General features: G+C 36.3%; 2 protein-coding genes across 9 annotated transcripts; both read right to left on the bottom strand.

Annotated features, from left to right (window-relative positions):
• Positions 1–105: 105 nt before the first annotated feature.
• On the bottom strand, positions 106–27,454 carry LOC116733402 (uncharacterized). Of its 7 annotated transcripts, XM_032584239.1 has the most exons (14): positions 27,272–27,454; positions 27,017–27,171; positions 26,701–26,838; positions 26,204–26,345; positions 25,539–25,581; positions 8,840–8,974; positions 8,515–8,656; positions 8,129–8,266; positions 7,657–7,715; positions 7,540–7,575; positions 7,423–7,452; positions 1,427–1,456; positions 1,275–1,351; positions 106–1,078 (listed from the first exon to the last, which is right to left on the bottom strand). In XM_032584239.1, the coding sequence occupies exons 1-14, from the start codon at positions 27,422–27,424 to the stop codon at positions 980–982; spliced, it is 1,377 nt and encodes a 458-aa protein (XP_032440130.1). In that variant the 5' UTR covers positions 27,425–27,454; the 3' UTR covers positions 106–979. The 7 variants fall into 7 exon arrangements, with proteins under 7 accessions (XP_032440130.1, XP_032440129.1, XP_032440132.1 ...); XM_032584238.1 differs by lacking the exons at positions 25,539–25,581; positions 26,204–26,345; positions 26,701–26,838; positions 27,017–27,171; positions 27,272–27,454 and adding exons at positions 10,044–10,185; positions 10,667–10,804; positions 10,969–11,129; positions 11,225–11,427 and having other exon boundaries at positions 498–1,078; positions 8,840–9,017; XM_032584241.1 differs by lacking the exons at positions 1,427–1,456; positions 7,423–7,452; positions 25,539–25,581; ... (2 more) ...; positions 27,017–27,171; positions 27,272–27,454 and adding exons at positions 10,044–10,185; positions 10,667–10,804; positions 10,969–11,129; positions 11,225–11,426 and having other exon boundaries at positions 501–1,078; positions 8,840–9,017.
• LOC116733406 (uncharacterized) lies at positions 6,570–25,532 on the bottom strand. 2 transcript variants are annotated; one of them, XM_032584252.1, is made up of 8 exons: positions 25,404–25,532; positions 24,962–25,103; positions 24,694–24,837; positions 19,914–19,972; positions 19,794–19,832; positions 19,642–19,718; positions 19,332–19,425; positions 6,570–7,016 (listed from the first exon to the last, which is right to left on the bottom strand). In XM_032584252.1, exons 1-7 carry the CDS (start codon positions 25,513–25,515, stop codon positions 19,339–19,341), a joined length of 660 nt encoding a protein of 219 aa, XP_032440143.1. In that variant the 5' UTR covers positions 25,516–25,532; the 3' UTR covers positions 6,570–7,016; positions 19,332–19,338. The 2 variants fall into 2 exon arrangements, with proteins under 2 accessions (XP_032440143.1, XP_032440141.1); XM_032584250.1 differs by lacking the exon at positions 6,570–7,016 and having other exon boundaries at positions 18,527–19,425.
• Positions 27,455–27,820: the final 366 nt, after the last annotated feature.

Below are 27,820 nucleotides of genomic sequence, written 5' to 3'. Positions count from 1 at the left end.
ATTGGCAATGTGCTAAAACAGAAAGGTTAAGACACGGTGAATGTGGTTCAACAAAATTGTTGGTTAAAGTAAAATATTTAAATCTCAACAGAGAACAAGGTTTACCACTGGGGGACGTCGTGAGGGAAAGGGATCACCATGGACACGATGGAAACACAGCAACCAAAGAAAGGTGCTCCGACAAAATAAACACACTTAGACACCACCACCACAGGAGCCTCAATCCCTGAAAGAAATAAACAAAAGAAAACAACCTGAATGAAACAGTGGACTCACAGTATTACTAAATATAATATTGCACTTAGTTCATATAAGAGGTGCAGTAAACGACGCAGCCAGCAGGGGAAGAGTTGATATTTTAAAATGTTTTCCATAGGCAAAACAGCAGCAAACATCCCAGAGTGAAAACTGGTAGAAAGGCTCATCAGGGAGGTAAAATGAAACAGACTATTAGTGAAGTAAGTCAAGTTTATTTATAAAGCGCTTTTCACAGACATAAACTCACAAAGCGCTGTACAACAGAAATCATATAAAGCATAAAACCAACATAGGAACCACATTAAAATCAAGAAATAACAGCCTGGGAAAATAAAAATGTTTTTAGTTGTTGTTTAAAAGCCTCCACAGAGTCAGCAAAACGGAGCTGCAAGGGTTAACCGTTCCACAGCCACAGGGCCTCCAACACAACATCCAACACAGCATCCAACACAGCATCCAACACAGCATCCAACACAACATCCAACACAACATCCAACACATCAGTGCAGTTACACATTTTACATCATTTCAAGTTAATTGTCAAAATCACATCTATAACCTCTTTAGCTTCTCTGATTTAGCATTAAAACAATATTAATACAAGTATATTGCTTTGGTTTAATTCAATTACTCAAAGTGATAAAGATTAATTTAAATGTACAAGAAGTAAAACCCAGTAATATTCCTCTGCATGGATTAGATTCATTCTCATTGTTAGCCACTAGGGGGCGGCCGTTTCTTTAACCTTCACTGAACCGTCGCTCAGCAGGCGGACCTTTATGTCTGGACGCAGCCCTCGTCTGATCAGTTCATCTTTAATCTGCAGAACAAAACATGAGATGAATGTGAGATACAGTCAGTGGTGAATTATAAAATATACTGAACAGAATCTGATTATCATTAAAAACATCAACAGCAGAATTTAACTGCATCACTGCAGGTGATCACTTTGGGTTTGATTTGACATTTGAGTGAAATGGGTTTGGATTAAACTCAAAGTCCAGAACATCACTGACCGCTTTCTCTATTTTATCTTTATTGTCTTTCAGTGACAGCGTAGTCGAGATCTTCAGCTTCAGAACCGTAAGACGAGCTGGAAGAACAAGAGATCAACATGGTATAAAGAACTACTTCCTGTTACTTTCACTCCTGTTTTCATCCTACTTACATGTTTTAGGAGGAGGACTTGTAGATGTCAGAAGAACAGTCGTTGCAACAACAGTTGTTAAATTCAAAGTTGTTGCTAAGATAACAGAAACATGAGTTCAGGACAAGTAGCAAAAATAAATCAAAGAAAAACAAATACAGAATTGGTTCATCATCCTACTTACATGTGTTGACAGGAGTAGTGGTTGTCAAAGAGACGGTTGTTGCAGCAACAGTTGTAGAAGACTGAATGACAACAGCAGAAGCAGGGAGTTCAGGAAATAAAAGGTCAGATCAAATCAAAAAACAAAATGAAAGATTGACTCACCGTTTCCAACCGTCACAATGACACATCCCAGCTCAGACTGGTAGATAGAACTGGAGGCACTGGGGAGATAATTTAGCACATAAGTTTTCATATTAAACTCTTTTTGAAATGAGCATCAAATAATATTTGAAATAACCTTACAGGGTCAGGTCAGATAACATACAGCTATTGTACATCTTGTTGTTTATCTTTTTACAGCAACAGGAAAAGCTTTAATTTTTATGTGTATTTATGCACAACAGACGTCAGTTACACAATTTCATCTGCAAACTTCAAATTCATCAATGCTTTTAGATTCATCATAAAAACCTAAAATCCTCAGTGAGAGATTTTTACTCCAGACCCAGAACTTGGACTATCTTTCACTTTGAGTCACACAGCGCAGGATATTTATTTGAGCTTGAGATGGGCAGTGATAATGTTTATACCGACTTCTACTCACCGCCACTTGATTACATACACCTGTCCAAAGGTTCATTAACGCAAATGTTTAATCAGCCAATCACATGGCAGCAACTAACTAATTTCTGTATTTAGAAATTAGTTATTGATTAGTTTAAAATAATAGTTATTGGATACTAAATTTATTGACACCAGTGTTGCTCTTTGGCAGTAAGACAGCCTGACTGAAACATGAAATCACACCTTTGAAAGCAAACTGGACAGGGATTTCGCTGAAGTGGTAGCTGGGGCTCGGTGAATATGTTGAACCATCGTAACCAGTCAGAGTGATGGTCTGTCTGGGAAAATCACCAGCTGAACTGCATATGAACCTTCATCACTGCTGTTGGTTGGACTGAATGATAGAGAACAAGACTGGAAGAGGACAGAGAGAGAATATGTTATATTTGTTGTGTTTTTGTTCATATCAAGAGTAATTTTTCATCATTAGTCATTTATAGTCATTAAATAATCAGTAAATTCTGTTTTTATTACCTGTAAACATTTTCTATTATATTCCTGTAAACTGACACCAACATTTATTACTCACTGATGAGAGACTGAGGACAGACAGAGGTGTTGCAGGTGTAGCACTCTGACGAAGAGGTTGCATGTCTGCATTCAACATTATCTCCATCAGGGTCAAAGGTCAACAAGTTGATATTCCTCTGACAGTTTTGAAGGAATTCTGCCATGATGTGGTGGTGTTGGTGGTGAGGCAGACGCTTGAGACCCAGGTTGAAATGAGATGATGGTGTTTAATAACAAAAATCCAAGAATACACAGTCCAAACAAAATCCAAAACAGTCCGAAAACCTGGCAGCACAGTTGAGCTGAAGACTAGGGCTCAGCACTGGTGGCAACAGGCAACACGAGGGGACAGAACGACGGGCTAGACAGATTAACGCTTACAAACGACAAGGACCCGACAGAGACGCAGAGACACAGGTGACATTAAATACACAGGAGGTAATAAGGGAACGAAACACACCTGGGAACAATCAAGGGGAAGACAGGACAACATGGAAACTCAAGATAAATACATAGAAAAACACAGATCCTGACAAATTCTGAGAGAAACAGAAAACAAACATCACAAAGTCACCTGAGAACAAACAATCTGCTCAAATTACCTTATCTTAAATTTACGCACAACCTGTAAATTTAAGGTGAGGAGCTTTTGGATATTTTTTTTAAAAGAAAAACTAAATAAACTTCAAGAAGTCTGAACTTACTGTAAATCTGTCTCCTTGTACATCTTCAGTGGTGTATGAAAGCGCAGTGCCATAATAAGCAGCTTCTGTGCGGCTTATTATCACCAGCAGCAGCACAGAGAGCAACATGATGAACGAGTCAGTTCTGCTAAACAAAGATCGGATCATCAAGTAACCTTTGTGACGGCTGCTGTCGTAAGAAGCTTTGATTATGCAAACATCTAAAGACCGGAGACGACAACGTGATGCTTTGCAAATATTTAAACGAGTTTGTAGGAGTGAGCTGCTATTTATTTTTGCACATAGTTTTCTCTTCATTTTATTTAGGAAGGTAAACCTTTATCATTTGGTTTATTTACGTTCAAATAGTAAGTCTTAGTTAATTTTAACAGTTTTCTTTTGTTTGTTATTTTCAGCATTAAAGCTCACTCTCCTATTGTTGCAACATCTCATGTCAAATACATTTTAAATAAAAAACATCATAAGATGTTTAGAGCCAGGATGGCCACACCTTGACAGTTCATAACACTTTATAACCTCCTTATTCTGTTCACTGGTTTTATGGACTGCATTTACATTCGATCAGACAAACATTTATTTTAAAAAGATAACGTTTTCTTTGCAAACTGTGAGAAACAATAAATCTATTTTTAGTTTCCTACAGGGTTAATTATTCATCTCTTCTGGACAGTTTTTGTGTCTCAGTGGATTTTTAGTGCCACTGATATAAGCTGAGCATTCCCTCCGAATACAAACATAAAGTTTACTAAATCTCTAAAACTGCCATGTAAAGTATTTGGTGTATATTTCACAAAAAACAAAACAAAAAATAAAAATAAAACAAAAATCAATATTTTTTCAAATATGGATAGTTTTTTTCTTCTTATTCTCCCATTTTTGCCGTGGTTCATCATATATTGAAGTCAGCTGATCTGTTACACCAGATGTTTGCTAATTGCTGCTGGCTAGTCTGAAGGAGCCTAGAGGGGGAGGGCTGCTCCATGGGGTCTAAGCTATGAAGCTTGGAAACTGCAGCTCTAAGGAGGGGATGTACCTCAAAGGCAGGGTTGGGTCCCTCTAGGCGTTATGAAAAGCTGAATGGTTGCCATGGAGATTAAAGGATTTAAATGTGCAATAAAGAATCAAAGCAACACTCCAGGTGTGTTTTAGACAAGGGGAAAACATCATAACATGATGTAAAGCTCAAAAAGGTCAGCTTATAAAATACTTTCTCTTTGTTAATGTCTTTTTTTATTTTCCATTAAAAATTATTTTTTACCTCTTTTGGTATAATTTCTTTCATCATATTATATCCTCACATGTACAAATTTGAAAGTTAGTCAGGATTTAAAAATGAACCAGTTGAAAGAAATGAAAACAGGAAAATTGAGAGCTCTTCTGTTTGTTTCTCTTTAGAGTCTTGCTGCAGAGATTTGGATCAAGTGACAGAAATCTTTTTTTTTTATTGATGAAGGTCAGAATTACCTTAGAAAGGAGATAAAAGCACTAAAACCTCGTCTCTTATCTGCTTGGATGTTAATGTCTGCATGTAACAGTAAATTAAAATGTGGTTTGAGGATTAATTACCTGATGTGAACTAACTTTGTGCAAACTAACTTTGTGTTTATTTAAATTATTGATGTAAATGTTGAGCATTGTGGTAGCTCTCATTGTTTGCCTTGCAAATAACTAATTAGCATATTGGTAGCCTTTAGCTCATACTGAGTTACATCTTGGTGACAATGTTGGGTTTGGTCCAGTTTCAGTGTCATTATCATTCTGCTAACATTGGTGGCAGTCAGCTCTAAATTGCTGCTGATTTCATTTTCTTGAATAAATAATTAACTTATTAATCCTGATATGTGAAACATGTTTGACTAATCAAGCACTAAGAACATGATGTGCAACACATCCAGGTCAGTGGTGAACAAACATTTTGTAATGTGAAATAAAACTTTTCAGAAGTGAACTGTGAACTGAACATATAATCTGTTCAGAGGCCACAAATGAACCCACTCTGCACTTTAGACACCCATTATTTAGGCAAAATCCTTCTCTGAGAACTCGATAACAAACATCACAAAGTTACACCTGAGCACCTGAGAACAAACAATCTGTTCAAATGCCTTGATTTAAATTGCAAAGTTTCAGAGTCTTGACTGATTTGTATTTCAGTGTTTTTCTTCTGAGCTTTTTTCTGTTTTTAAACTGTTCAAGCATTGTTTCTTTGAGAAATTACTGAAAGGTTCCTAAACTCAATGTGGCTAGTTCAATATGTATTTTTCAGTTTCACATGTTAAGAATAAAACCTAAAAGTTGTTTCTGATCTCTGACTATTTTTACATTTAACAGCTGAATCACAAATATCTGAAACACAATAATTATTAAATCTGCTTTTGCTCCCTGTAACTTTTTATAAAATCAATTCACAGCATTTGGACACAATTTGGGAGTCATTTCTAATTATCAAAGCTTTATGGTTAGACTGTAAAAGAAAAACAAGCTTAGTTCAAAATTTCAAAAAATCTAAAATGATTTAGAAACATGGAAATAAAAGATATCACATCTATAGTTAGTTTTATAAACGAACAATGAAGTTCCAGTTGGTTGTAGTTTTTCCCCATTACTTAGTGTTTTTGTTTAAAAAGTTTTCTCAGTTTCAGGTTTTCTGATCTCATTAGCTTTAGTTCACTATAATAACCTCCATCACTGTGAACTGGGTGAGACTCTGGTTGAGGATGTTTGGGTTGAAGGCTGAGCAGAAGTCCACCAATAAGATACACGTCTCTGGGTGGTTTGAGGTGGTTCAGGATAAAGTGATGACTGCGTCATCTGCAGAGAGCCTATGATGTCACTTCCTGTTTTCAAATATTTTCAGAAATCACAATTTTTCTCCTTGTCTTCTGACTAATGTTCATTTTAATGTTTTTTATGTGTTTGTGGTGTATGGCGCTTTGGCCAACTGTGTTGTTATAACATGCTTTTTAAAATAAACTTGCTTTGTATGAAGGGGAGACACTGTCAGGTTGTGAAATTTCCTGTATTTCTGATACTTTCATATTTATTTAATGTGTCCAGGATTACAAGACCCAGTAGAACCTGATCTTGTCCACCGTATGGAAAATCTGTAGCTCTTAGAACATCCAAGTATTAATGCTAGTTTTAGACAAGGGGGTCAGTGGTTAATTTTGAAATATTTATTTATTTAAAGAGCTGTTTCTAAAGACAATCAAATAAATTCCCACATGAGCTTATAGACTCTCTACATACAAAACATCCAAAGCAAAATGGCTGCATACATACAAATCACATGTAAACACCTGCCCTCATTAAAAGTTCAGGTGGAACCAAATATTGTTTTTATTTACATTTTTTTCTGTTCATTATCTTATTATTAATAACTGATAGCTAATTATAACCTATCTTTATGAAAGTATCATGATATTTTTTAAATGCTCACACAGAAATAGAAATTCTCTCTATTTTTGCTTAATTTCATAACTAAGTTTAGTCCGACTACCTAAAACAACCATAATCCCCTACATAGAAGGTACAGGAAGTAAAAACAGATAAACCCAGATAAACATTTTACTGCATGGATCAGATTCATTCTCATTGTTAGCCACTAGGGGGCGGTTAGTTATTAACCTTCACTGAACCGTCGCTCAGCAGGCGGACCTTTATGTCTGGAGGCAGCCCTCGACTGATCAGTTCATCTTTAATCTGCAGAAGAAAACATGAGATGAATGTGAGATACAGTCAGTGGTGAATTATAAAATATACTGAACAGAATCTGATTATCACTGTAGTAAAACTTCAGGTTATGATTTGACATTTGAGGGAAATATATTTGGATTAAACTCAGGTTGTGATGGTTTGTGTTAAAGTCCAGGACATCACTGACCGCTTTTTCTATTTCATCCTTGTTGTCTTTCAGTGACAGCGTAGTCGAGATCTTCAGCTTCAGAACCACAACATAAGCTGGAAGAACAAGAGATCAACATGGTATAAAGAGAGGAGGACTTGTAGTTGTCAAAGGGAGAGCAACGGTGGTTGAAGTCACAGCTAAGACAACAGAAACGAGTTCAGAACATAAAAAGTAAAAATAAATCAAAGATGAAAAATAAAGAATTGACTCATCGTCCTACTTACATGTTGTAGGAGGACTTGGAGTTGCTATGAAAGGTACTGGGATAACAACAGCAGAAACATCATGATTTAAGTAAATATAAAGTAAGATTAATGGTCAAAAAGAAAGAAATGACTCACTGTTTCCAACCGTCACAATGACACATCGAAGCTCAGACTGGTAGATAGAACTGGAGGCACTGGGGAGATAATTTAGCACCAAAACTTTAATATTAAACTCTTTCTGAAAATAACGGTAAGATGCAAAATCTATTTTTTTAGTCCTTAAATATGTGTTTTTTGTGTTTAACCAGAGACAATGAGTCTCTGGTTAAATTTGACTTTTCTCATAATTGTACCCACATCAGTGGGGAAAGTCCATTTGTTTAGTTCTTATGGATCACTGCTTCAGCAACTTCTGTCAGGATCAGGAGGGATTTTCCTAAAGTCATTTTGTATCACTGAAGGTGACCATTATTTTTATTACTTTTGTACTTAAGAACATTTCAAAACCTGTACCTTATACTTTTAATAAAGTAAGCTAGTTATGTTTATCAGCCTTTTTCAGATAAGTATTTGTATAAAGTTTCAAAAGTTCTGATCAGATACTGACTTTGCCTGGACAACAAAACAGATGGGATGGCTTTCTTCTTCATCAATGGCAGACGGCGTCCATCTCAGGGTGAAATATCCTGAACCAGATGAATTCTTGGTCATGTTGAACGGTCCGCTGAACAGGAGCTCAGTGATCCTTTAACACACAGGAAACACATCAGTCTGTTTGGTTATATGTGCAAAATGTCCTGAAAACATCTGTTATAATTTCTGTATCAAAATGATCTGACAGCTAAAAATAATTAATGTCCAGGTTTTATGTGTTTTGTACCAGTTTGGAGTCATTGTGTTATTTTAACACAATAAAGATCAAATTTCAGATTTTCACCTTCAATTATTTAGAAGCTTATCCCTGATTAGAAACAATATTTATTTTCTACTCACTCAGACTGAGTCGCCTCTGCTCTGATGTTGATTTCTATCGTCTCAGTAACGTTTATGAAGAACTGAGCTCCATGTTCAGGAGTTGGAGGCAGAAACCTGGGCAGATATTCACCTGCTGTGCAGGACGGAGCTGCAGGATCCACTGGAGCAATGCAGGGAAAAATAATTCAGATAAACTAATGAAACACATTAAAATTGATTTGTCTAGTTGAAAGTAATGAATTATTATTGATTAACTTTAAACAGATAGTTATTGAATATTAAATTTATTCAAACCAGTGTTTCAACCAAAGATAAGCAACATGATTGAAACATGAAATCAAACCTTTGAAAACAAACTGGACAGGGATTCTGCTCATAGAACTGCTGTTGCTTATCGACCCTGTTGAACCATTGTAATAAGTCATATTGATGGTCTGTCTGGGAAAATCCTCCATCATCAGCTGAACTGCATATGAATCTTCATCACTGCTGTTGGTTGGACTGAATGATAGAGAACAAGACTGGAAGAGGACAGAGAGAGAAATCAAAGATTTAACATCAAGTTTAATAATGTTTTATTTACTGTATTTCATTATAGGTTTTATTTGTGTTTGTTTATACTGACAATATTAATTTCTATTTAACCTAAGTTGCAGATTTATTCCTCTAAGCACATCAACTGAGAGTTCATGCTGAGAGCACAGATTAGTTCATTTGCAACATAAAATATTTTGTGGAACCACAAATATTTTTCCAATGAGTTGGACTCTTTTCAAACCCCTGGGGTCAAACGTAAATATAAATATAAAATCTGAGAATGAAAACAATAATTTTTATAGATTTTTGGCAGTGACAGATCACTGAAACATTTAAGTACTTAAACATGTAATGCTGTTAGGTGAATGTATTAACAATGAAATGCAGTGAATTAATTTCAGATTAGTTTATGAAACTATTTCAAACTACTTCGATTATTTACAAAAGTGTGAGATTCCAACAAACTACAAATTTCTGTATTTTTACGACTCCACCTCCAGGGTTTGCTTTACCATTTTGTCCACCAGGGGGCAGTGTTCACACGTTTGAGTTTCAATCAGCCTTTTGCTAGGCTGTAGCTACATTGTAGCTCATGTATCAGAGAGAAAAGTGTGTATGTATGTATATATGAATTTTACCCATAATAATAATAATAATAATAATAGCATTTATTTATAATGAGATTTTTAATAGATGCATATGTTTAGAGCCACCTGGTGGTGAGATGAGAAACTGCATGCAACGTCTCCTTCAGGCGCTCTCATGGCTTCCCCACCACAATGCTGGTGGAGCTGCGAGGGAAGCAGCTCTTCACTACTTTTTTAGGGTCATATTTTTCTAGTTCAACAATTAATAAAATACTGTAATAACAGTATAAACAGTATTTCTTCTTGTGCTTTTTCTCCCACCTGTCAGTGACAGTTTGACTGAAGGATATTTACTTCCTCTCTTCTACCTGTGAATCTCACATTTTCCTTTCCTGTAACTTGACATCATCATTTATTACTCACTGATGAGAGACTGAGGACAGACGGAGGTGTGCAGGTGACACACTCATAGTTACTGGGATTGGATCCAAATCTGCATTCAACATTGTCTCCATCAGGGTCAAAGGTCAACAAGCTGATATTTCTCGGACAGTTTGAGGGAACTCTGAGAGAACCAGAAAACAAACATAATTACACATAATTACAAGTGAACTCTGGAGAACAAATAATCAGTTTAAATGTTTTCATTTACACAGAGGAGCTTCAGTATCTTGACTGATTTGTGCTTCAGTGTTTTTCTTCCATCATTTTTAGGGTCTTAAACTTTTGTTTGAGTATTGTTTCTTTGATAAATTACCAAATGGTTCCTATATTCAATATGTCTAATTTAATCTGTATTTCACAGATTAAAGTTTTTAAAGAGAAATCTTATTTGTAAGTAACTTTTAATGTATTACAAAATCTGGTTTTGTTTCCATGCAACTCTTTGGTCTCTTTGATAAATTGATTCACAGTGTTTGGATCTTATTTTTCTTTAAAAGAAAAGAAACAAAATAAACTTCAGAATCAAAATACAATTTATGCTCAATCAAAGACATCAAAGGTTTCAGGTATTTATTATAAAGATGATATAAAAACTGAATTACCTCATAACAGGAAGGATGCCGGTCTTTGGTGATGAGTTTGGTCTGTTAATGTCAGATCGATTTCTCCCTTCAACAAATATCACAGCGTCGCCAGATGAAACACCATTTCTGTTGTTTATCCAGGTTCCAGGATTCCACCTTTAATAGAAAATATTGGGAAGATTTCTGATGTTACTAAGTTTCTAAAACACAGAAAACTTTACAGAACAGCAGACCAGAAAACTGACAGGAGGAATTTTAGACTTTTTGGAAAAATAGAAAATTATTAGATATATTTTTGCATGATGTTGAGATTCAGTCACCCATAGTAGTAATAATTGAAACTCCAACCAGTGATCTTCTGGGTATACTCTCTCAGACACCATTCACCGCTGCTTTCATCAATCTTCTTATTACAGCCAGAACAAAACCATGACTCAGCCTCTGCACATGAGCTGTGGCCAAACTTAGAGCGATGCATAACCTGTAGATTTAAAGTGAAGAGGCATTAGTTTAGATACAAGACAATATTTTATCAAAAGGTAAAATAAAAAAAAACTTCAGAAAATCTCAACTTACTGTAAAACTGTTTCCTTGTACATCTTTAGTGGTGTGTGTCATCACAGTACCAGCATAATCAGCTTCTGTCCAGCTGACCATCATCATCATCACCAGCAGCACAGAGAGAAACATGATGAACGAATCGGTTCTGCTAAACAAAGATCGGATCATCAGAAACAGGCGACTTTATACAGTCACTCCTTATTCACTCTGTTTACTGTTGGAAACATGAAAAACTTGTTTTATGGAATGTAATTACATAATGAACCAGGAAATGTCAGACACCTGAGTCAGAACAATCAGAAAAACATTTCCTAGAAGGTAAAATTTTATTTGCAAACTGAAAAATACTAAATCTATTTTTGCTTCATCTCAATGTTTCTAAATCCTGCAGCACTACCAGGTTAATTATTTATCTCTCCTGGTCAGTTTTTGTGTCTCAGTGAATATTTAAGATGTTCACAGATCAAAGCTGATCACTACCAGTTCATCACTGGTTTCACCAGATACAAACTTTAATAGCTGCAGACCAGAAGTTTATCTCTGCAGTTTACACCAATAATATCTGACATATAATCCATGTTATGTTTTTTCTTTGCTTGTTTTTTATATAAATTTTTCCAGATGAATTTTAAACTGATACTTAGTTTGGTGGAAAACCTTCTGCAGTCAAAATTTAACTATGAATCTGTAAATGATCAATATTAATTATATTTATGTATTTAATTTGCTCTTCTGTCTGCTGATTATATAACTCAGTAATTTTAGTCCTTTTTCCTTTTTTCTCCAGACATTTCAATGAACTCTGTGTTCTACATTTCTATGAAACATGGAAAAGTAGAACAACATCATGCAAAATGTTGTGTTGAATGATGCTTGTAAATATACGCCTCCTTGTTTGTTTTTATATTTTTACAGGTGTGTGGAAATCACCTAACTGATGTCCTTTACTTCCATTTTATGTCCTCAGCTGAATGTCTCTTCTCCTCATATATTATGTTGAAGTTTGAAAATGTTATTTAGGTTATTAGAGTTTAAATGTGTCTTTCATTCTTTATCTCTGTAATATGAAAAAATCATTTTGTCTACCTGTTACGACTGGCTCAAGGTCATAACAAAAACCGGAGACCATGCAGTGGTTACGGTGTAGAAAATGAATATTTATTAAAAACTACAATGATTGTGAATGCCAGTGGCGTAAAGGAAATGCTTGGATGTGTTGGACGTGTTGAGGTGCAAAAACAAAGACAAACTGAAATGTGCCAGAGGAAGGGAGCTGAGGCCTGGCAGCAGGAGGCAGAGCGGACGCCGGAGGCGACCCAGAAGGTGGAGACGACCAGGTTAAATGTTCTGAGCTCCAGATTAGCAGATCAGCTAAACATGTAAAGGAGAAGCACAAGACAGACACCAAAAACACCTGGAACCAGTTCATGAGGCCCAGGCCCATAACACTAACCTTCAACCAGAGTCGGGAAGTAACTACTTACATTTACATAAGTAACTTTTTTGAAAACATGTACTTTTAGGAGTATTTTTACTATGTTGTACTTGAATAATTTTTTATGAAGTATTTCTACTTTTACTTGAGTAAAATTTCTGGATTCTCTACCCACTGAATGAAAAACAAACATGTTTTTAAAAAAACAACTGTTACGGCTACTCTTGCATGATAACAAGTTTCCAAAAATCAAAAGGTGCCAGAATAGTTTCTAGGAGGAGGTTTTCGACTCATCCAAAACAAAAAGCACTCGCGGAGAGTTTCCTGGTTGCAAAATGTGAGCTTTCTTTACGTACAAAAATAACAGAAACACTCTCCGAGTTGACTTTCAAAAAATGTAAAAATAAACTTTATTTGGTGGTAGAAAAACTATTTCACTCCTTAACCAAACAATCAGATCAACCACAGCAGCTGCTTCTGCTTGTTATCACAGCAGGAGTCTTTCTGACAAGGAGGAGGGTCTAAGCAAAACAAATAAATAAACAATTAACAACAGATCTACCATTCACATAACTTTAGATCCCTAACTCTAACATGAATATATTAGCAAAAAAAATTAATTAATCTAATTCTTAATAGGCTCCAACAACAACAGATATGATCACTTTCCAGGCACATTCAGAAAACTGGTCCAACAAGGAAATGCACAGTACACTGGATTGGATTGTTCTTCTGTTTTCTTTTGCTGAGGTCACAAAACGGGCAGAGGGCAAATTAGGGTAAAGATGGCCTGAAAAATTCATTTCTGTAGGTTCAAAAGAAAGTGTAAAAAATCTGAGAATATTCTGAGAAACAAATTCAAATGCACAAGAAAGGAAACAAATAAACCAAGAAACTAAACTAAAAGTGGTGAACTATATGGCAACACCTTAGTACCAATAATGAAAATAAAGAAATTACATAAACCTGCCAATATATGGCAAAGAAAATTTTAAAAAAGCAGCAATAAATCATGACAACTGTTGTTTCTGCATCTTAAATTAATGATGAATTAACATGTTTACATTTCATATATTAGCTTAGCACAAGTTCAACCCAAAATAGTAGTCTAGAGTATCTATGTCCACGATACTCTAGACCAGTGGTTCTCAAATGGGGGTACGCGTACCCCTGGGGGTACGTGGAGGTACTGCAGGGGGTACGTGAAGCTTTTCAAAATATCTTTAAAAAATCAGTAGGCTCCTCATAATAAGTCTTGGGAAAAATTATTTTGTAAAAAGTTCGATAAAATATAAATGTGTGTTCATGCACTGAATTTTATATTCAGTATTTAGTTTCAATATCCTTTAAAATAAAATGGTTTGACTGGTTTTATACCTTCCTGGTGGTCACCATCTTCTGTTTTTCTTTTTTGTTTAACCATGCAATGTTTGCAATATGGATGTATCTGTCAGGTTCACTGATATAAGTTGTTTGGCTTTAATAAATCAGACAGTGATTTTACAGCACTGTACGTCTTTTTAATTCCAAAAATGTTTTGCCCGTGTCAGGGGGTACTTGACTAAAAATATATTTTTAAGGGGGTACATCACTGAAAAAAGTTTGAGAACCACTGGTCTAGACTACTATTTACTATATTTACTACTCCTTTTAGGAGACACAATCTTTCACCATGACACAATAAATCTTACAACAGAATATAAATATTTTTTTAAATCTCGAGGCTCACTGTAGGACCCAGACAGTGTCTAGTTTTTGATGACAAAAACAGAAGTAGAAGACGAGTCCAATGTTCATCATTCTTTAGAGATTCTTTCTACATTTGACAGATTTCCCCATTTTGTCTGCAAATTTCTGTTAAATCGACTCGTTGAAGTAAAATCCTTCTTTGCTCGGATTAGTCACTGTCGCAGGTCACAAGTTTTAATTTATGTAAAAATCAACTTGTTTGTTACTTTTTTCAGCTTGAACTCGCCATCTAGTGGAGCAGAAGTGTAATATTAATCACATTACCTATTTTAGTCACAGTGTGCAGAAAGGCAAAGAGGACTCAAATGCAGAGAGGCAGAGGCGGGGAATAGATTTGTTGTTTTAAATTTTAAAAATCGACAAACAAAAGAACGCATGAAAACCACAAGGAACACAGGAAGCCAGTTATAACGGGATTAAACGAGAGGAACCAGCCAGGAGGAATGGGAAAGAGGTAATTAATTGCTGAAACAATCGACCAGATTGATTGACTAATAAGTTGCAGGTGTGATGGGAGGAGAGAGAGAGAGAGGGAATGGCACACGGGGCGAGGGAGAGTACTGAACAGGAAAAAGCTAACATAAAAGAATAACTACAGTAACAAGGAATATAATAAGGAACATAATAAACTAGAATCACCGAAGGACTGTGAGGACTTTAGTTCAGTGACTGAACTAAACTAAAGTAAAATAGAAACAAAACTGATCTAATAAAATAGAAGGAATACAGAATAAACCAACTCAAAAGCAATTCAAACAACCCAGGACACAACAATATTCACCTAAACTATTTTCTCCCACTCAGAGTTAGTTCACAGCAACATGTTACACAGTATTCGTGCTGCGTTCAACAACACACAGTTATACTGGTGTGCAGCAAATTTCACTTTAAAAGATACAAACAAAGGAAAGTTAGCCAAAAAATAATCCAAAAAATGAATTAATCAGATATAAAACTATAATTATATATGTAATTTAATCAACAGTGAATAAAATGTGAATAAATATTTGTGATAAAATAGTGTGAAAATTATCCGTTTTAGAGTATATAACGGCACATGGTTTTATAATATATAGTATTTTTCTAAAATATCCATCACAATCAGCTAAGGATTAATTGAAGAAGAAATGTTATATAACTCACCACTAGGTGTCACTGTTGTTATAAACTCAGGTGATCCATTTCTTCTGACCTTCAATGTAATTCCTTGTCTAATGAGTTTATCTAATAAGTAAAACCAAAACAGTTTTCAGATAAAATATATACATATAAAACATATTTTAGAAAGGAAACTAAACTGTGTCTGCATGATGGAAATCAGAGTTGCTCTGTCAAAGAATAGATGTATGTTTATAGATGTAAATAAAGAAATTATGAATGAAGTCACTGACAAACCCGTCCTGGTTCCAATTACGCATTAAAACTGACTTCTCTACTGAAGTTGCAGTCGATGCTCCTCAAAACGCTATTTCTATTCGCTTAGCTTTCTTTTTGTTAGCTTCCTTCGTCTTGTTATGATTTTTGAGACGGTACTGTGGGCTACCATTGCTCAACAACTTTAAAATCCATCCATACATGGCGGCATCCATTATTACTTCCGTAAACAGTGCGCTGCCGTGTGACGTCATTAACGTTCGTCTACTGCGCATGCGGGTCGCTTTGGGATCGTCAACGTTCACGTTTCTTCCTAAAATAATGGCTTCTTTTTTGCCAAAAGTGTTCTTGAATCAATAATTAAATTATTAATAATAATAATTACCACCTCAATCTTTCCACAATATATTTTAGGCAAAATAAACAAATAAATAAAAATCCAATTTAAGCTAAACATCTAAAATTGAGTGCGGGCTCTTTGAACCTCAGCTTCCGCGTTCGGGGGAAAGTGGCTCCATCGTTTCCGATCTATTGAAACTTTACACTCGGTATTTGCAGGGCTTGTCCAAGGTAACAATTAATGATGTACATCGATCCGAAACCCCAACAATAAGCTGGAGAAAGGTTTTAAGATGTTCGCCTCGTTATACATTCACAGATACAAAGGTGAGTTTTACTTTCTTTAAACTTTGTGGCTAACATTAGCTTTAGCTTATGCTAGTAGGCAATATTCTCAATGTGCTATTTAAGTATCTAAACATTTTTCATCCATTCTAACGGACAATGTTTTTACCTTATTTTCAAGTATATTATGTGCGTTTATTGTCGTTAGTGTCAGAGACCAAGTAACGGGGATTTTACGGTTCAGGCTTTTTGCTTCTGAAGCCTGAGGAACAACAAGCCCATAGCTTAACAGTAGAGCAGCTCTGGTGTCGGAGTTCTAGTTCAGCTGACTGTTCAGGTTCAGAGTTGTTGCTTTTAGAAAAATATGGCCGTGTTCCTTAAGGTCTCTATGTTATTTCATTTTATTAGTTTTGCATGCTTCTTTTGAAGCAGGACGGTGTTTACAGCAGTGTGTTCAGGCAGATCAGTTGCTCTGCTGTCTGGCTCTGGTCTACAAACTTACACAGAAACCTGGCATGAGGAACATTTATTTGACTGAAAGATAATGATCAGAGATAAAGTGAGTGAAGTGAAAACAAGGATGTGCACTAAGTATTATTTATGAATATAGATCTCTAGAAAAAATGAAGAGACAATTGCATTGAACCCATAGAAAACCTGATGGTTATTCCACCAAATATTGATTTTTGAACGATTCCTGAGTTAAAACATAATTATTGTTGTTTCTAAGTGAATATAAACTTGTTTTGTTGCATTATTTGAGGTCTGAAGGCACTGTGTCTTTTTCATTATTTTGACTATTTCTTCTAATATTTTGGTAATCCTAACTGGTCTTAAAAAGAAAACGTTTTGGCTGACTGGCTGTCAGGTCATCTGTCCTCTGAAACTGTGGATTTAAATATCAGGTTTCCAGTGAATCCGTGTTTTTAATAAACTCAGAGGAAGGTCTTTCATGGACGGATGCAGCCAGATTCAAATGAACCCTTTTTTTAAAACGTGGGTCTAACAAACAGCTGTAGTGAGCACCATAATTTGTTTGGCTGCTATTTTAAATGTGTTTTACAAATCATCTATTCATATGGATCTGCTTCTGCTCTGATGGTGATTAAAATATCCTGATTGATGCATTTAGAGCTGAGCTCTGTGGTTTAGTGTTGGAGGCAGGAATAGGAGGAGCTCTGTGCAAGATCACACAACAAGATCTACAGGAAAAACAGAAAATATGTCAATTTAATCAATGAAGTTTATTTGTGTAGCACGTTTAAGGAACAAGGCAGTTTAACGAGCTTTACAACATAAAAACACAAAAATACAAAGTTGTAGAAAACAGGCAACAATTGTCAAGTGCTGTTGATACAAATGTTGATCAATGTTTCATTGATTGTGTTTCAAAAGAAACTCTAAACTTCTGGGTTTTAGTCCAGATTTAAAGGAAGTCAGTGTTTCAGCTGTTCTGCAGTTTTCTGTACGTTTGATCCAGATTTGTGGTGTATAGAAGCTGAATGCTGCTTCTCCATGTTTGGTTCTGGTTCTGGGGATGCAGAGCAGAACCAGAACCAGAAGACCTGAGAGTTCTGGAAGGTTGCTATGACAACAGCAGATCTTTAATGTATTGTGGTGCTAAACTGTTCAGTGATTTATAAACTAACAACAGTATTTTAAAGTCGGAGCTACAGGGAGCCAGTGAAGGACTTTACAACTGGGTGATGATCTCTAACTTCCTGGTTTTAGTCAGAACTCCAGCAGCAGCGTTCTGGATCTGATTGATCTTCGACCTGTGAAGAAACTTTTGCAGTAATCAGTGTGACTAAAGATAAACACATGGATGAGTTTCTCTAGATCTCCCTGAGACATTAGTCCTCTAATCCTGGAAATGTTCCTCAGGTGATGGAAGGCCGACTTTGTAACTGTCTTTATGTGTCTCTGTAGGTTCAGGTCAGAGTTATCCTAATGAAATTATTCGTATTTTATAATGTTTTTCACACAGATTTAAAAATCCACTGTACTATTTTTGTTTATTGTCATAACTAAGTTAACAACCGTTGAGATGAGATATTTCTACTGTGGCTCGTTTTCACTTCTCGTCTCTCCAGGTCTGTAGATGCCGAAACGTAAAAGTGAAACCCAGACAACAATCACAGATCAATCAATATTTTATTCAATCAATCAAAAGCATGAAATCACACCAACATCCCAACATGATCATTGATTACCACAAACAAACGGAAACATTAATCACCTTGATAAAGATATAGAGAAGTGTCTTCAGAGAGCACCGTGTCTCACCCAGTGATCTGACTGACTGTTGTAGCTCACACATTTATACCTCGCTGTGTCCAGGTGGGTTTTCTACCTGGGCCGTCCTGACGTCGGCAGTCAGGAGATGGACGCTCTCCTTCATGATGATTTTCCACCCAGAGATAATCCAGGTGTTATTTTGAACAAAATATTCTTCTCAAGGACGTGGGACTGAGTTTATCAGTAAACTGGAGCGTTCCACTAAGTTGTCCTCTCTACCATCCTAAGCAACCTCAGACTGGTTTCTGAGACCACACAGCGCTCTCCTTGACCCCTCGATGACCCCTTGATGACCCCACATGTCAGAGTTAAACAGAAGTATGATTACAAAGAATTAATACACATACCAGATAATGTTCATTAAGAAAATTGAATAACATAATCAGTTTAAGATCAATACAAACTTAAAAGATTAAATGGATGAAAACCTTACTAATTTAGCTACAACTGATTAACCCATAAATGAAAGACTAAGTACTGTGTAACATTACTTAAAAATCACTCAAATCAAACTTGTATTCCCAAACTAACTAAAACAACCATAAGTCTCCAGATTAATTAAAAAGTACAAGAAGTAAGAATAGATAAACCCAGTAATATTCCTCTGCATGGATCAGAGTCATTCTCATTTTTAGCCACTAGGGGGCGGTTAGTTATTAACCTTCACTGAACCGTCGCTCAGCAGGCGGACCTTTATGTCTGGAGGCAGCCCTCGTCTGATCAGTTCATCTTTAATCTGCAGAACAAAACATGAGATGAATGTGAGATACAGTCAGTGGTGAATTATAAAATATACTGAACAGAATCTGATTAACATTAAAAACATCAACAGCAGAATTTAACTGCATCACTGCAGGTGATCACTTTGGGTTTGATTTGACATTTGAGTGAAATGGGTTTGGATTAAACTCAGGTTGTGATGGTTTGTGTTAAAGTCCAGAACATCACTGACCGCTTTCTCGATTTTATCTTTATTATCTTTCAGTGACAGCGTAGTCGAGATCTTCAGCTTCAGAACCGTAAGACGAGCTGAAAGAACAAGAGATCAACATGGTATAAAGAACAACTTCCTGTTACTTTCACTCCTGTTTTCATCCTACTTACATGTTTTAGGAGGAGGACTTGGAGTTGCTATGAAAGGTACTGGGAAAACAACAGCAGAAACATCATGAGTTCAGGAAATAAAATATAAGATCAATGATCAAAAAGAAAGAAATGACTCACTGTTTCCAACCCTCACAATGACACATCGAAGCTCAGACTGGTAGATAGAACTGGAGGCACTGGGGAGATAATTTAGCACCAAAACTTTAATGTTAAACTCTTTTTGAAATGGCCGTTAAATAATGTTACAAATAACATATCATGCAAAATCTTTTGTAGTCCTTAAATACTTGTTTTATGAGTACTTTGAGCATCTAGAGCAGGGGTATTCAAGAAAACTGTGAGGAGGTCCAGTTCAAAGAAATGTCCTCAAGCAGAGGTCCGCAATATCGTCTATTTGCAGTATGACAATATCGGAATACATGGTGTTAAAAAAAATAATAATACAGGTTAAAATAATTTCAAAGAAGTTTATTAGCACTGAAACACAGGATAACATTGTGTGGCTGCAGTTTAAATTAAAAATAACTAAATTATGTATTCAAAAATAAAGAAAGTGCTTAAGAAAAAATAGCAGCTTCAGTTTCCTTTTGTTTGAACAATCTCAATATTTCTGCTCAGCAAAACAACTCTCAAAACACCTGAACTATTTCTCTTACAGATTTCTCTTACATCTGTCTTCCCCCAATTTCCCTTGCTCAGTGTGAGAATTGAGCTTTGGCTTGCCCTGCCAACATTTTAAATCTGGGCTTGAAGGAGGTCAGGGCCATTCTCATGCACATGTGCAGATGCCAGTGTTGTATAAAGTACTGAAATCTCAGAGTCAAGTAAAAGTACAAGTACCTCTCCAAAATATGACTTTGGTAAAAGTCGAAGTCACTGACTGAAATGTTACTTGAGTAAAAGTCTTAAAGTATTTGAAACTTCTTGTACTTAAGTATGGAAATTACTGTAAAAATGGATGTACTCAAGTAATGTAATGAAAAGTACAAGTAAAAAGTAAAACAAAGCAAATGCAGTTTGAATGACATTTTTATATTTTGGTAAACTTGTCAAATACACTTAAAATAATGTACCCAACCAAGTGCAGGCAAAATTAAACCTGCTAATAGATATACCTGCAGGCATCATTTAGTTAAGAAAATTAGGTGCTTTACCTATAGCACAAGGTTAACTTAACCTGCTTTACAACTGAACCAGCTTCTTAGTATACCCTCCAGGACAGAAAATACAAAGTTTTTGTAAGCCTTAAGTTTTCCCTTCAAGTAAGGTCAGTGCTGAAAATGAGAAAAATAAATAGTACAGAAAATGCGGCCAACATGAAGAAAAAGAGCTGTTACGATTACTCTACTTCACAAATCAGTGAATCAGTCAATGCTACAGTCAGTAGGTGGTGCACACAACTGGTCATTATGCAAAAGAAAAAAAGAATTGGGAGGGAAATGCAGCTTATTGGCATCTGTAAACCTGGTTTTGAACTTGCATGCCTTTCCTATATTCGTTAAATTTAGTCTAAATTGCTATCGCTATGGCTTCTGTCCCCCCTTGAACAGAGGAGTCTAGGTAGCCTGCTACAGTCAACATTAGGCCTAAGCTAAATACACCACTTGTGGAACTAAAACAATGCCAAACAAAGTTCATTTATGGTCAAGATTTCACAATACAGTAGTGCCTAGTGACCAAGCTATAGTTACTGAAACAGGAGGATTATAACCATTTCATAAGACGTTACCTCGATGTGTTTCTTCAAGTTGGACGGGGAGTTTTTGTAAGATAGAATTTCCATGTGACTGCTACTGATTGCGAGACTTGCTTTGTGTTTAATGGGAGAAGCGAAACAGGTGTATCCTAATTAAAAGTAAAGAAATCAAGAAATGGCAAAAAATGTGGAATGAAGATAAGAAAGGAAGAAGATTATATGAAGTACAAAAGTCAGTTTGAATTCGAAGCATTAATGAACGAAACAGAAGAGAAGAAATAATAATTAGTAGATTAAGAGTAGGTCATACCTACTTAAATGACATGCTTTATAAAATAGGGAGGAAAAATAATGATAAATGTGAGAGATGTGGAGAGAAAGAAAATGTAGAACACATATTGATGAACTGTAAGTCAAATGAACTCGAAAGGGAAGAATTAAAGAGAATAGTTAGAAATATGGGGCATGAATGGAATCTTAAAGGTATATTAGGAAATGAAGGAAACATAACAGATATTCACAAATTAAGGAAAGCATTGTTTATTTATCTTAAGAATACAAAATTAAAAAGTAGAATTTAATAGATATGAAGTAATGCTGCTACACACTCATGTACAGTAGGTGGCGGTATGCACCTTAAAGTTGCTTGTGATCCGCCATAATAGAAAAGAAGAAGAAGAAGAAGTATCCTATTGGTGGTGATGAACAAGCCCAGGCAAGCAGGCTACCGACTTTGTTCGGTAGCCTGCTTGCTACTTGCTAAGCAGTAGGTGGGGTCAAAACACTTTCGTTTCTCTCGCTCGCTTTTTTGTAACGAGTAACTAAACCACACATTGAAAATGTATCGGAGTAAAAGTACGCAATTAAGTTCGGAAATATAGTGAAGTAAAAGTGAAAGTCATCAAAAATTTTCATACTCCAGGAAAGTATGAAGTACTCCAAAATATACTTAAGTAAAGTAGTGAAGTATTTTTACTTCGTTACTATACAACACTGGCAGATGCTCATTGGTGAGCTTGGAACGATATTTTGTTTTTATTATGTTCATTTCTTTACCATCAAGTAACGCCTCTGCTATTTCAGTCATGCACTCTTTGACAACACTTGCATCTGTAAAGGGCTTTTTGTGTTTCCCTAAAACCCAAGCAACACGGAGGGAACATTCATTAGCACGCTGTTGTGCGCTGAAAGCACGGCTTAATACCCTGGTGGACTGATCATATTGGCAGTGAGACTTCGAATTTTCTGCGTCCGGAGTTCGGACTTAGGGGGGTATGATTGGTCAAATGTTTTGTGCTTAGTCTCATAGTGACGCTTGACATTGGCACTTTTAATAAGTGCCACGGTTTCGGAGCATATGAGGCACACTGGTTTCGTGCTCGCGGGTGGAAGAATGAACATGTATGCATCCGTCCATTCCGTGTTGAACGCTCGATTTTTGGCATCTACTTTTCTCTTTTTAGAAAGCGCCATAGTGTTTGCACCTCTTCTGACTGTAATTCACGCCCTGTCTTCCTGTATCACCTCCCTGCGTTTCTCGCTTCAATCGCTTTTCGCTCGCCTTTCACCTCCTCTTCCTTATATCACACTGCGTGGATGTCTGTGCCTGGCTACAAACCTCTGCTTCGGTTTGCTCATACAACTCGCTCTGAGTTCAAGCTGGCGATTTGATTCGCTAGTTGAACCACGTGGTTAGTATGACTCGCACGCGATTGGTTTGTAGCTTCCAATCCTTGCTCAGTGCACTGCTTGTAAAAGCACTTGTGTCAGATAGGGAAAAAAATAAATACTCCGGTTTAAAATTAATTCTCCCGTCAAAATTAACAAATATTTTAACAATTTATTCCGGGTCCGGATGGGATGGCATATGGGTCCGTATCCGGACCGAGGTCCGTTGGTTGCGGACCACGGATCTAGAGTGTAAAATAATTAAATTTATTCTCTCCTGGTGCTGTGTAGATATCTTTATATTTGTTTATGGTTTTATTTTTCAGTGTGTTAATTTTTCTCTTTTGCCTTTAACATTTTCTTGCATATGATTTCACCACATTTGCTGTGGAACTGCTAAACAAGGTCATGACTTCCAGCCAATCAGTTCTATGAATCCGACTTTTTTTTCCTTGCAGTGATTTTATAGTCCAAGTTCAGGTAAACAAGTCAAATTGTTTGGTTCTACAGTTTATTAACAGAAGATTTTTTACATCCTTACTCATCATCTGGTTACACTTTTTTTTCTCAGTAATGTTCCCACATCAGATGAAAAAGTCCGTTTGCGGGGAGCAGAGTGCTTCAGCAACATCTGCTGCTACAGAGGGATTTTCAGGAAGATTTTTCTGATTGAGGGTTAGTTCCTCCTCTACAGAAATGATGGACACAGCAAAGCAATGAGCTCCAAATAACACTAAAATGACAACAAAACTACTTTACAGATGAATTTTATGTTTTGATCATGGTGTCCTGGTAATTGTTTTGCTAGTAGCATCGAGCCTTTTGCTTCTGTTAGCGCTGTGTGCTAGCTTTTAGCTCCCTCTTTGAGGATATACTGTAACTGTACTGCATGTTTTGGATGTAATTCTTTGGCTTGTTTTTGTCTTGAGAAAAACAAGATCTAATGCATTCAGTGATGTTAGCTAACTCATGAATTATCTGGAGGCTTTGTTTGCTTCATTCTCCTACTCTGGATCAGACTCCGACTCCAACATGTATGGATGATGGATGATTGTTGACATTTTTAATAAACTTTTGGATTAAAAGTTTTTCTGCTGATAGATGATGTGTTGTTGCCGTCAAACTACAAAATGGCCGACCGGGGCGTAGTGGAGCCCTCTGTGACCTGGAGGGGGGCGGGGCTTGAAATGTCTCATTTACATTTAAAAATATGGCAGCAGCAAAACGAGTTTCTCTAAAACCTCAGAACAGGAGTAAACAAAGGGTCTGTGAAGCTGCAATAACCAGGAATTCAGAATAAAACATTGCAGTTCTGTTTTATATGAACCATAAATGAATAGTTTATTTAAAACCATTTGTCCACTTTAAACCTAATGTATGTTTGCATCTCCAAGAAGTGATTTTAGTTATTTAGCCAAACCAAAAATTATTTTGTATCATTAATGATGGCAATTATTTTTTACTTTTGTACATAAGTACATTTCAAAACCTGTATGAGAACATTTGAAACTTCTGATGAGATCAGATACTGACGTTGCCTGGACAACAAAACAGATGGGATGGCTTTCATTATCATCATTTTGACTGACAGACGGCGTCCATCTCAGGGTGAAATTTCCTGAACCAGATGAATTCTTGATCATGTTGAACGGTCCGCTGAACAGGAGCTCAGTGATCCTTTAACACACAGGAAACACAAAATGCCCTCAAAAACCCTTACAAACTATATTCAAAATGTGATTTTTTTCCATGAGTTATGTCAACTTACCTCTGATTAGAAACAATATTTATTTCTACTCACACAGACTGAGTCGCCTCTGCTCTGATGTTGATTTCTATCATCTCAGTAACGTTTATGAAGAACTGAGCTCCATGTTCAGGAGTTGGAGGCAGAAACCTGGGCAGATATTCACCTGCTGTGCAGGACGGAGCTGCAGGATCCACTGGAGCAACGCAGGGAAAAATAATTCAGATAAACTAAAGAAACACATTAAAAATGGTTTGTCTAGATGAACAAGTGGGCAGTTAGTTTAAAAAATACATTTTGTAAATTTACACTTTGGTCATATAATCCGTCTTGATAATAGGTGATCTTCTGTATCTGGTATTTAAAAGCCCAATGTCCTTTAATAATCTTTAGTTATTGATCATCTTTAAACAGACAATTACTGAATATTAAATGTATTTGCACCAGTGTTTCTCTTTGTGAGGTAAAACAAGCTGATTGAAACAATAAATCAAACCTTTGAAAACAAACTGGACAGAGATTTGGCTCATGAAGCTGCTGGGGCTCCATGAATACGTTGAACCATCATAACGAGTCAGAGTGATGGTCTGTCTGGGAAAATCCTCCATCACCAGCTGAACTGCATATGAACCTTCATCACTGCTGTTGGTTGGACTGAATGATAGAGAACAAGACTGGAAGAGGACAGAGAGATAAAGATTAACAATGTTATATTTAATGTTCTCTGGTCTGGATTTATGTTGTTTTGGTTCATCCATCCATCCATTTTCTGTTCACCCTTTGTCCCTAATGGGGTTGGGAGGGCTGCCGGTGCCCATCTCCAGCTACATTCCGGGCGAGAGGCTGGGTTCACCCTGGACAGGTCGCCAGTCTGTCGCAGGGCAACACAGAGACATACAGGACAAACAACCAAGCACACACACACACACCTAGGGAGAATTTAGAGAGACCAATTAATCTGACAGTCATGTTTTTGGACTGTGGGAGGAAGCCGGAGTACCCGGAGAGAACCCACACATCCACAGGGAGAACATACAAACTCCATGCAGAAAGACCCCCGGACGGGAATCGAACCCAGGACCTTCTTGCTGCAAGGCAACAGTGCTACCAACTGCGCCACTGTGCAGCCTGTTTTTGTTCATACCAACAATATTTGTTTTTATTTAAAAAGTTTCAGAGTAATGTTTCATCTTTAGTCATTTATACTTAGTTAAATAATCAGTAAATTCTGTTTTTATTACTTGTAAATATTTTCTATTGCATTATTGTAACCTGACACCAACATTTATTACTCACTGATGAGAGACTGAGGACAGACGGTGCTGTGCAGGTGTAGCATTCATAGATACTGGGATTGGATCCATGTCTGCATTCAACATTATCTCCATCAGGGTCAAAGGTCAACAAGTTGATATTCCTCTGACAGTTTGAGGGAACTCTGAGAGAACCAGAGAACAAACATCACAAAGTCACCTGAGAACAAACAATCTGCTCTAATTATTTTATTTACATGATGAATCTTCAGTATCTTGACTGATTTATATTTCAGTGTTTTTATTCCAGTATGTTTCAGTTTATTTTGCTCCATTTATCTCTTTGCTCTCTTTTAAAGATAAAATCAATTCACAGCATTTGGATATTATTTGGAAACTTTTTCTAATTATTAAAGCTTTATTGTCAGGCTTTACAAGAAAAATGTTTCAAATATTTACAGAATCAAACTATTCTTCATGTTCAACTAAAGACACCAAAAGTTTCAGGTATTTATTTTCATGATGTAAAAACTGAATTACCTCATAAGAGGGAGGATCGCTGTCTGTGGTGATGAATTCGGTCTGTTGATGTCGGATCGTTTTCTCAGCTCATATGTTATCTTAAATCTCCCAGTTGAAACACTGTTTCTGTTGTTTATCCAGGCTGGAGGATTCCACCTTTAATAGAAGATATTGGGAAGATTTCTGATGTTACTCAGAGTTTCTAAAACACAGAAAACTTTACAGACCAGAAACTGACTAGAGATTTAATTCAGTAGGAATTTTAGATTTAGTTACTTCTTGGCAACAACTGAAAAATGTTAGATATTTTTGTGTGATGCTGAGATTCAGTTACCAGCTCCAGTAATATTCGAAACTCCAACTAGTGACCTTGCCAGTGTACTCTTTCAGACACCATTCACCGCTGCTTTCATCAATCTTATTAGTGCAACACCACCATGACTCAATCTCTCCACATGAGGTGAAGCTCGACTTAAAGCGACGCACAACCTGCAGATTTAAAGTGAAGAGGTGTTAAATACAAAACAATTTAAAATATAATAAAAATACAAAAAAGGCATGAAAAAAACTTCAGAAAATCTGAACTTACTGTAAAACTGCTTTCTTGTACATCTTTAGTGGTGTGAGATAACACAACACCAGTATAACCAGCTTCTGTCCAGCTGACCATCATCATCATCACCAGCAGCACAGAGAGAAACATGATGAACGAATCGGTTCTGCTAAACAAAGATCGGATCATCAGACAGGCAACTTTATACAGTCACTCCTTATTCACTCTGTTTACTGTTGGAAACATGGAAAAATCTTTTCATGGACTCTATTTACATAATGAACCAGGAAATGTCAGACACCTGATTCATAACCATCAGAAACACGTTTCCTAAAAGGTAAAATTTGCTTTGCAAACTGAAAAATACTAAATCTATTTTTGCTTCATCTCAATGTTTCTAAATCCTGCAGCACTATCAGGTTAATTATTTATCTCTCCTGGTCGGTTTTTGTGTCTCAGTGAATATTTAAGATGTTCACAGATCAAAGCTGATCACTACCAGTTCATCACTGGTTTCACCAGATACAAACTTTAATAGCTGCAGACCAGAAGTTTATCTCTGCAGTTTACACCAATAATATCTGA

Source organism: Xiphophorus hellerii, chromosome 14 (assembly GCF_003331165.1).
Source record: "Xiphophorus hellerii strain 12219 chromosome 14, Xiphophorus_hellerii-4.1, whole genome shotgun sequence".
NCBI classification, from domain to species: Eukaryota; Metazoa; Chordata; class Actinopteri; order Cyprinodontiformes; family Poeciliidae; genus Xiphophorus; species Xiphophorus hellerii.
This window is presented reverse-complemented; position numbering and strand designations above follow the sequence as displayed.

Bases quoted from the DNA above. Each gene is read 5' to 3' on its own strand.
- LOC116733402 (XM_032584238.1), bottom strand. From the start codon at position 11,377: ATGATCCGATCTTTGTTTAGCAGAACCGATTCGTTCATCATGTTTCTC. The intron at 8,657-8,839 runs GTTTGATTTCAT...GCATTGCTCCAG, and splicing joins TGTCCAGTTTGTTTTCAAAG to TGGATCCTGCAGCTCCGTCC. The intron at 7,576-7,656 runs GTGAGTCATTTC...TTGTTATCCCAG, and splicing joins CATTGTGACGGTTGGAAACA to TACCTTTCATAGCAACTCCA.
- LOC116733406 (XM_032584252.1), bottom strand. From the start codon at position 25,515: ATGGAGGATTTTCCCAGACAGACCATCACTCTGACTCGTTATGATGGT. The intron at 19,973-24,693 runs GTCAGTATCTGA...TTATCTCCCCAG, and splicing joins TGTTTTGTTGTCCAGGCAAC to TGCCTCCAGTTCTATCTACC. The intron at 19,426-19,641 runs GTCAGTGATGTT...TTTGTTCTGCAG, and splicing joins AAGATAAAATCGAGAAAGCG to ATTAAAGATGAACTGATCAG.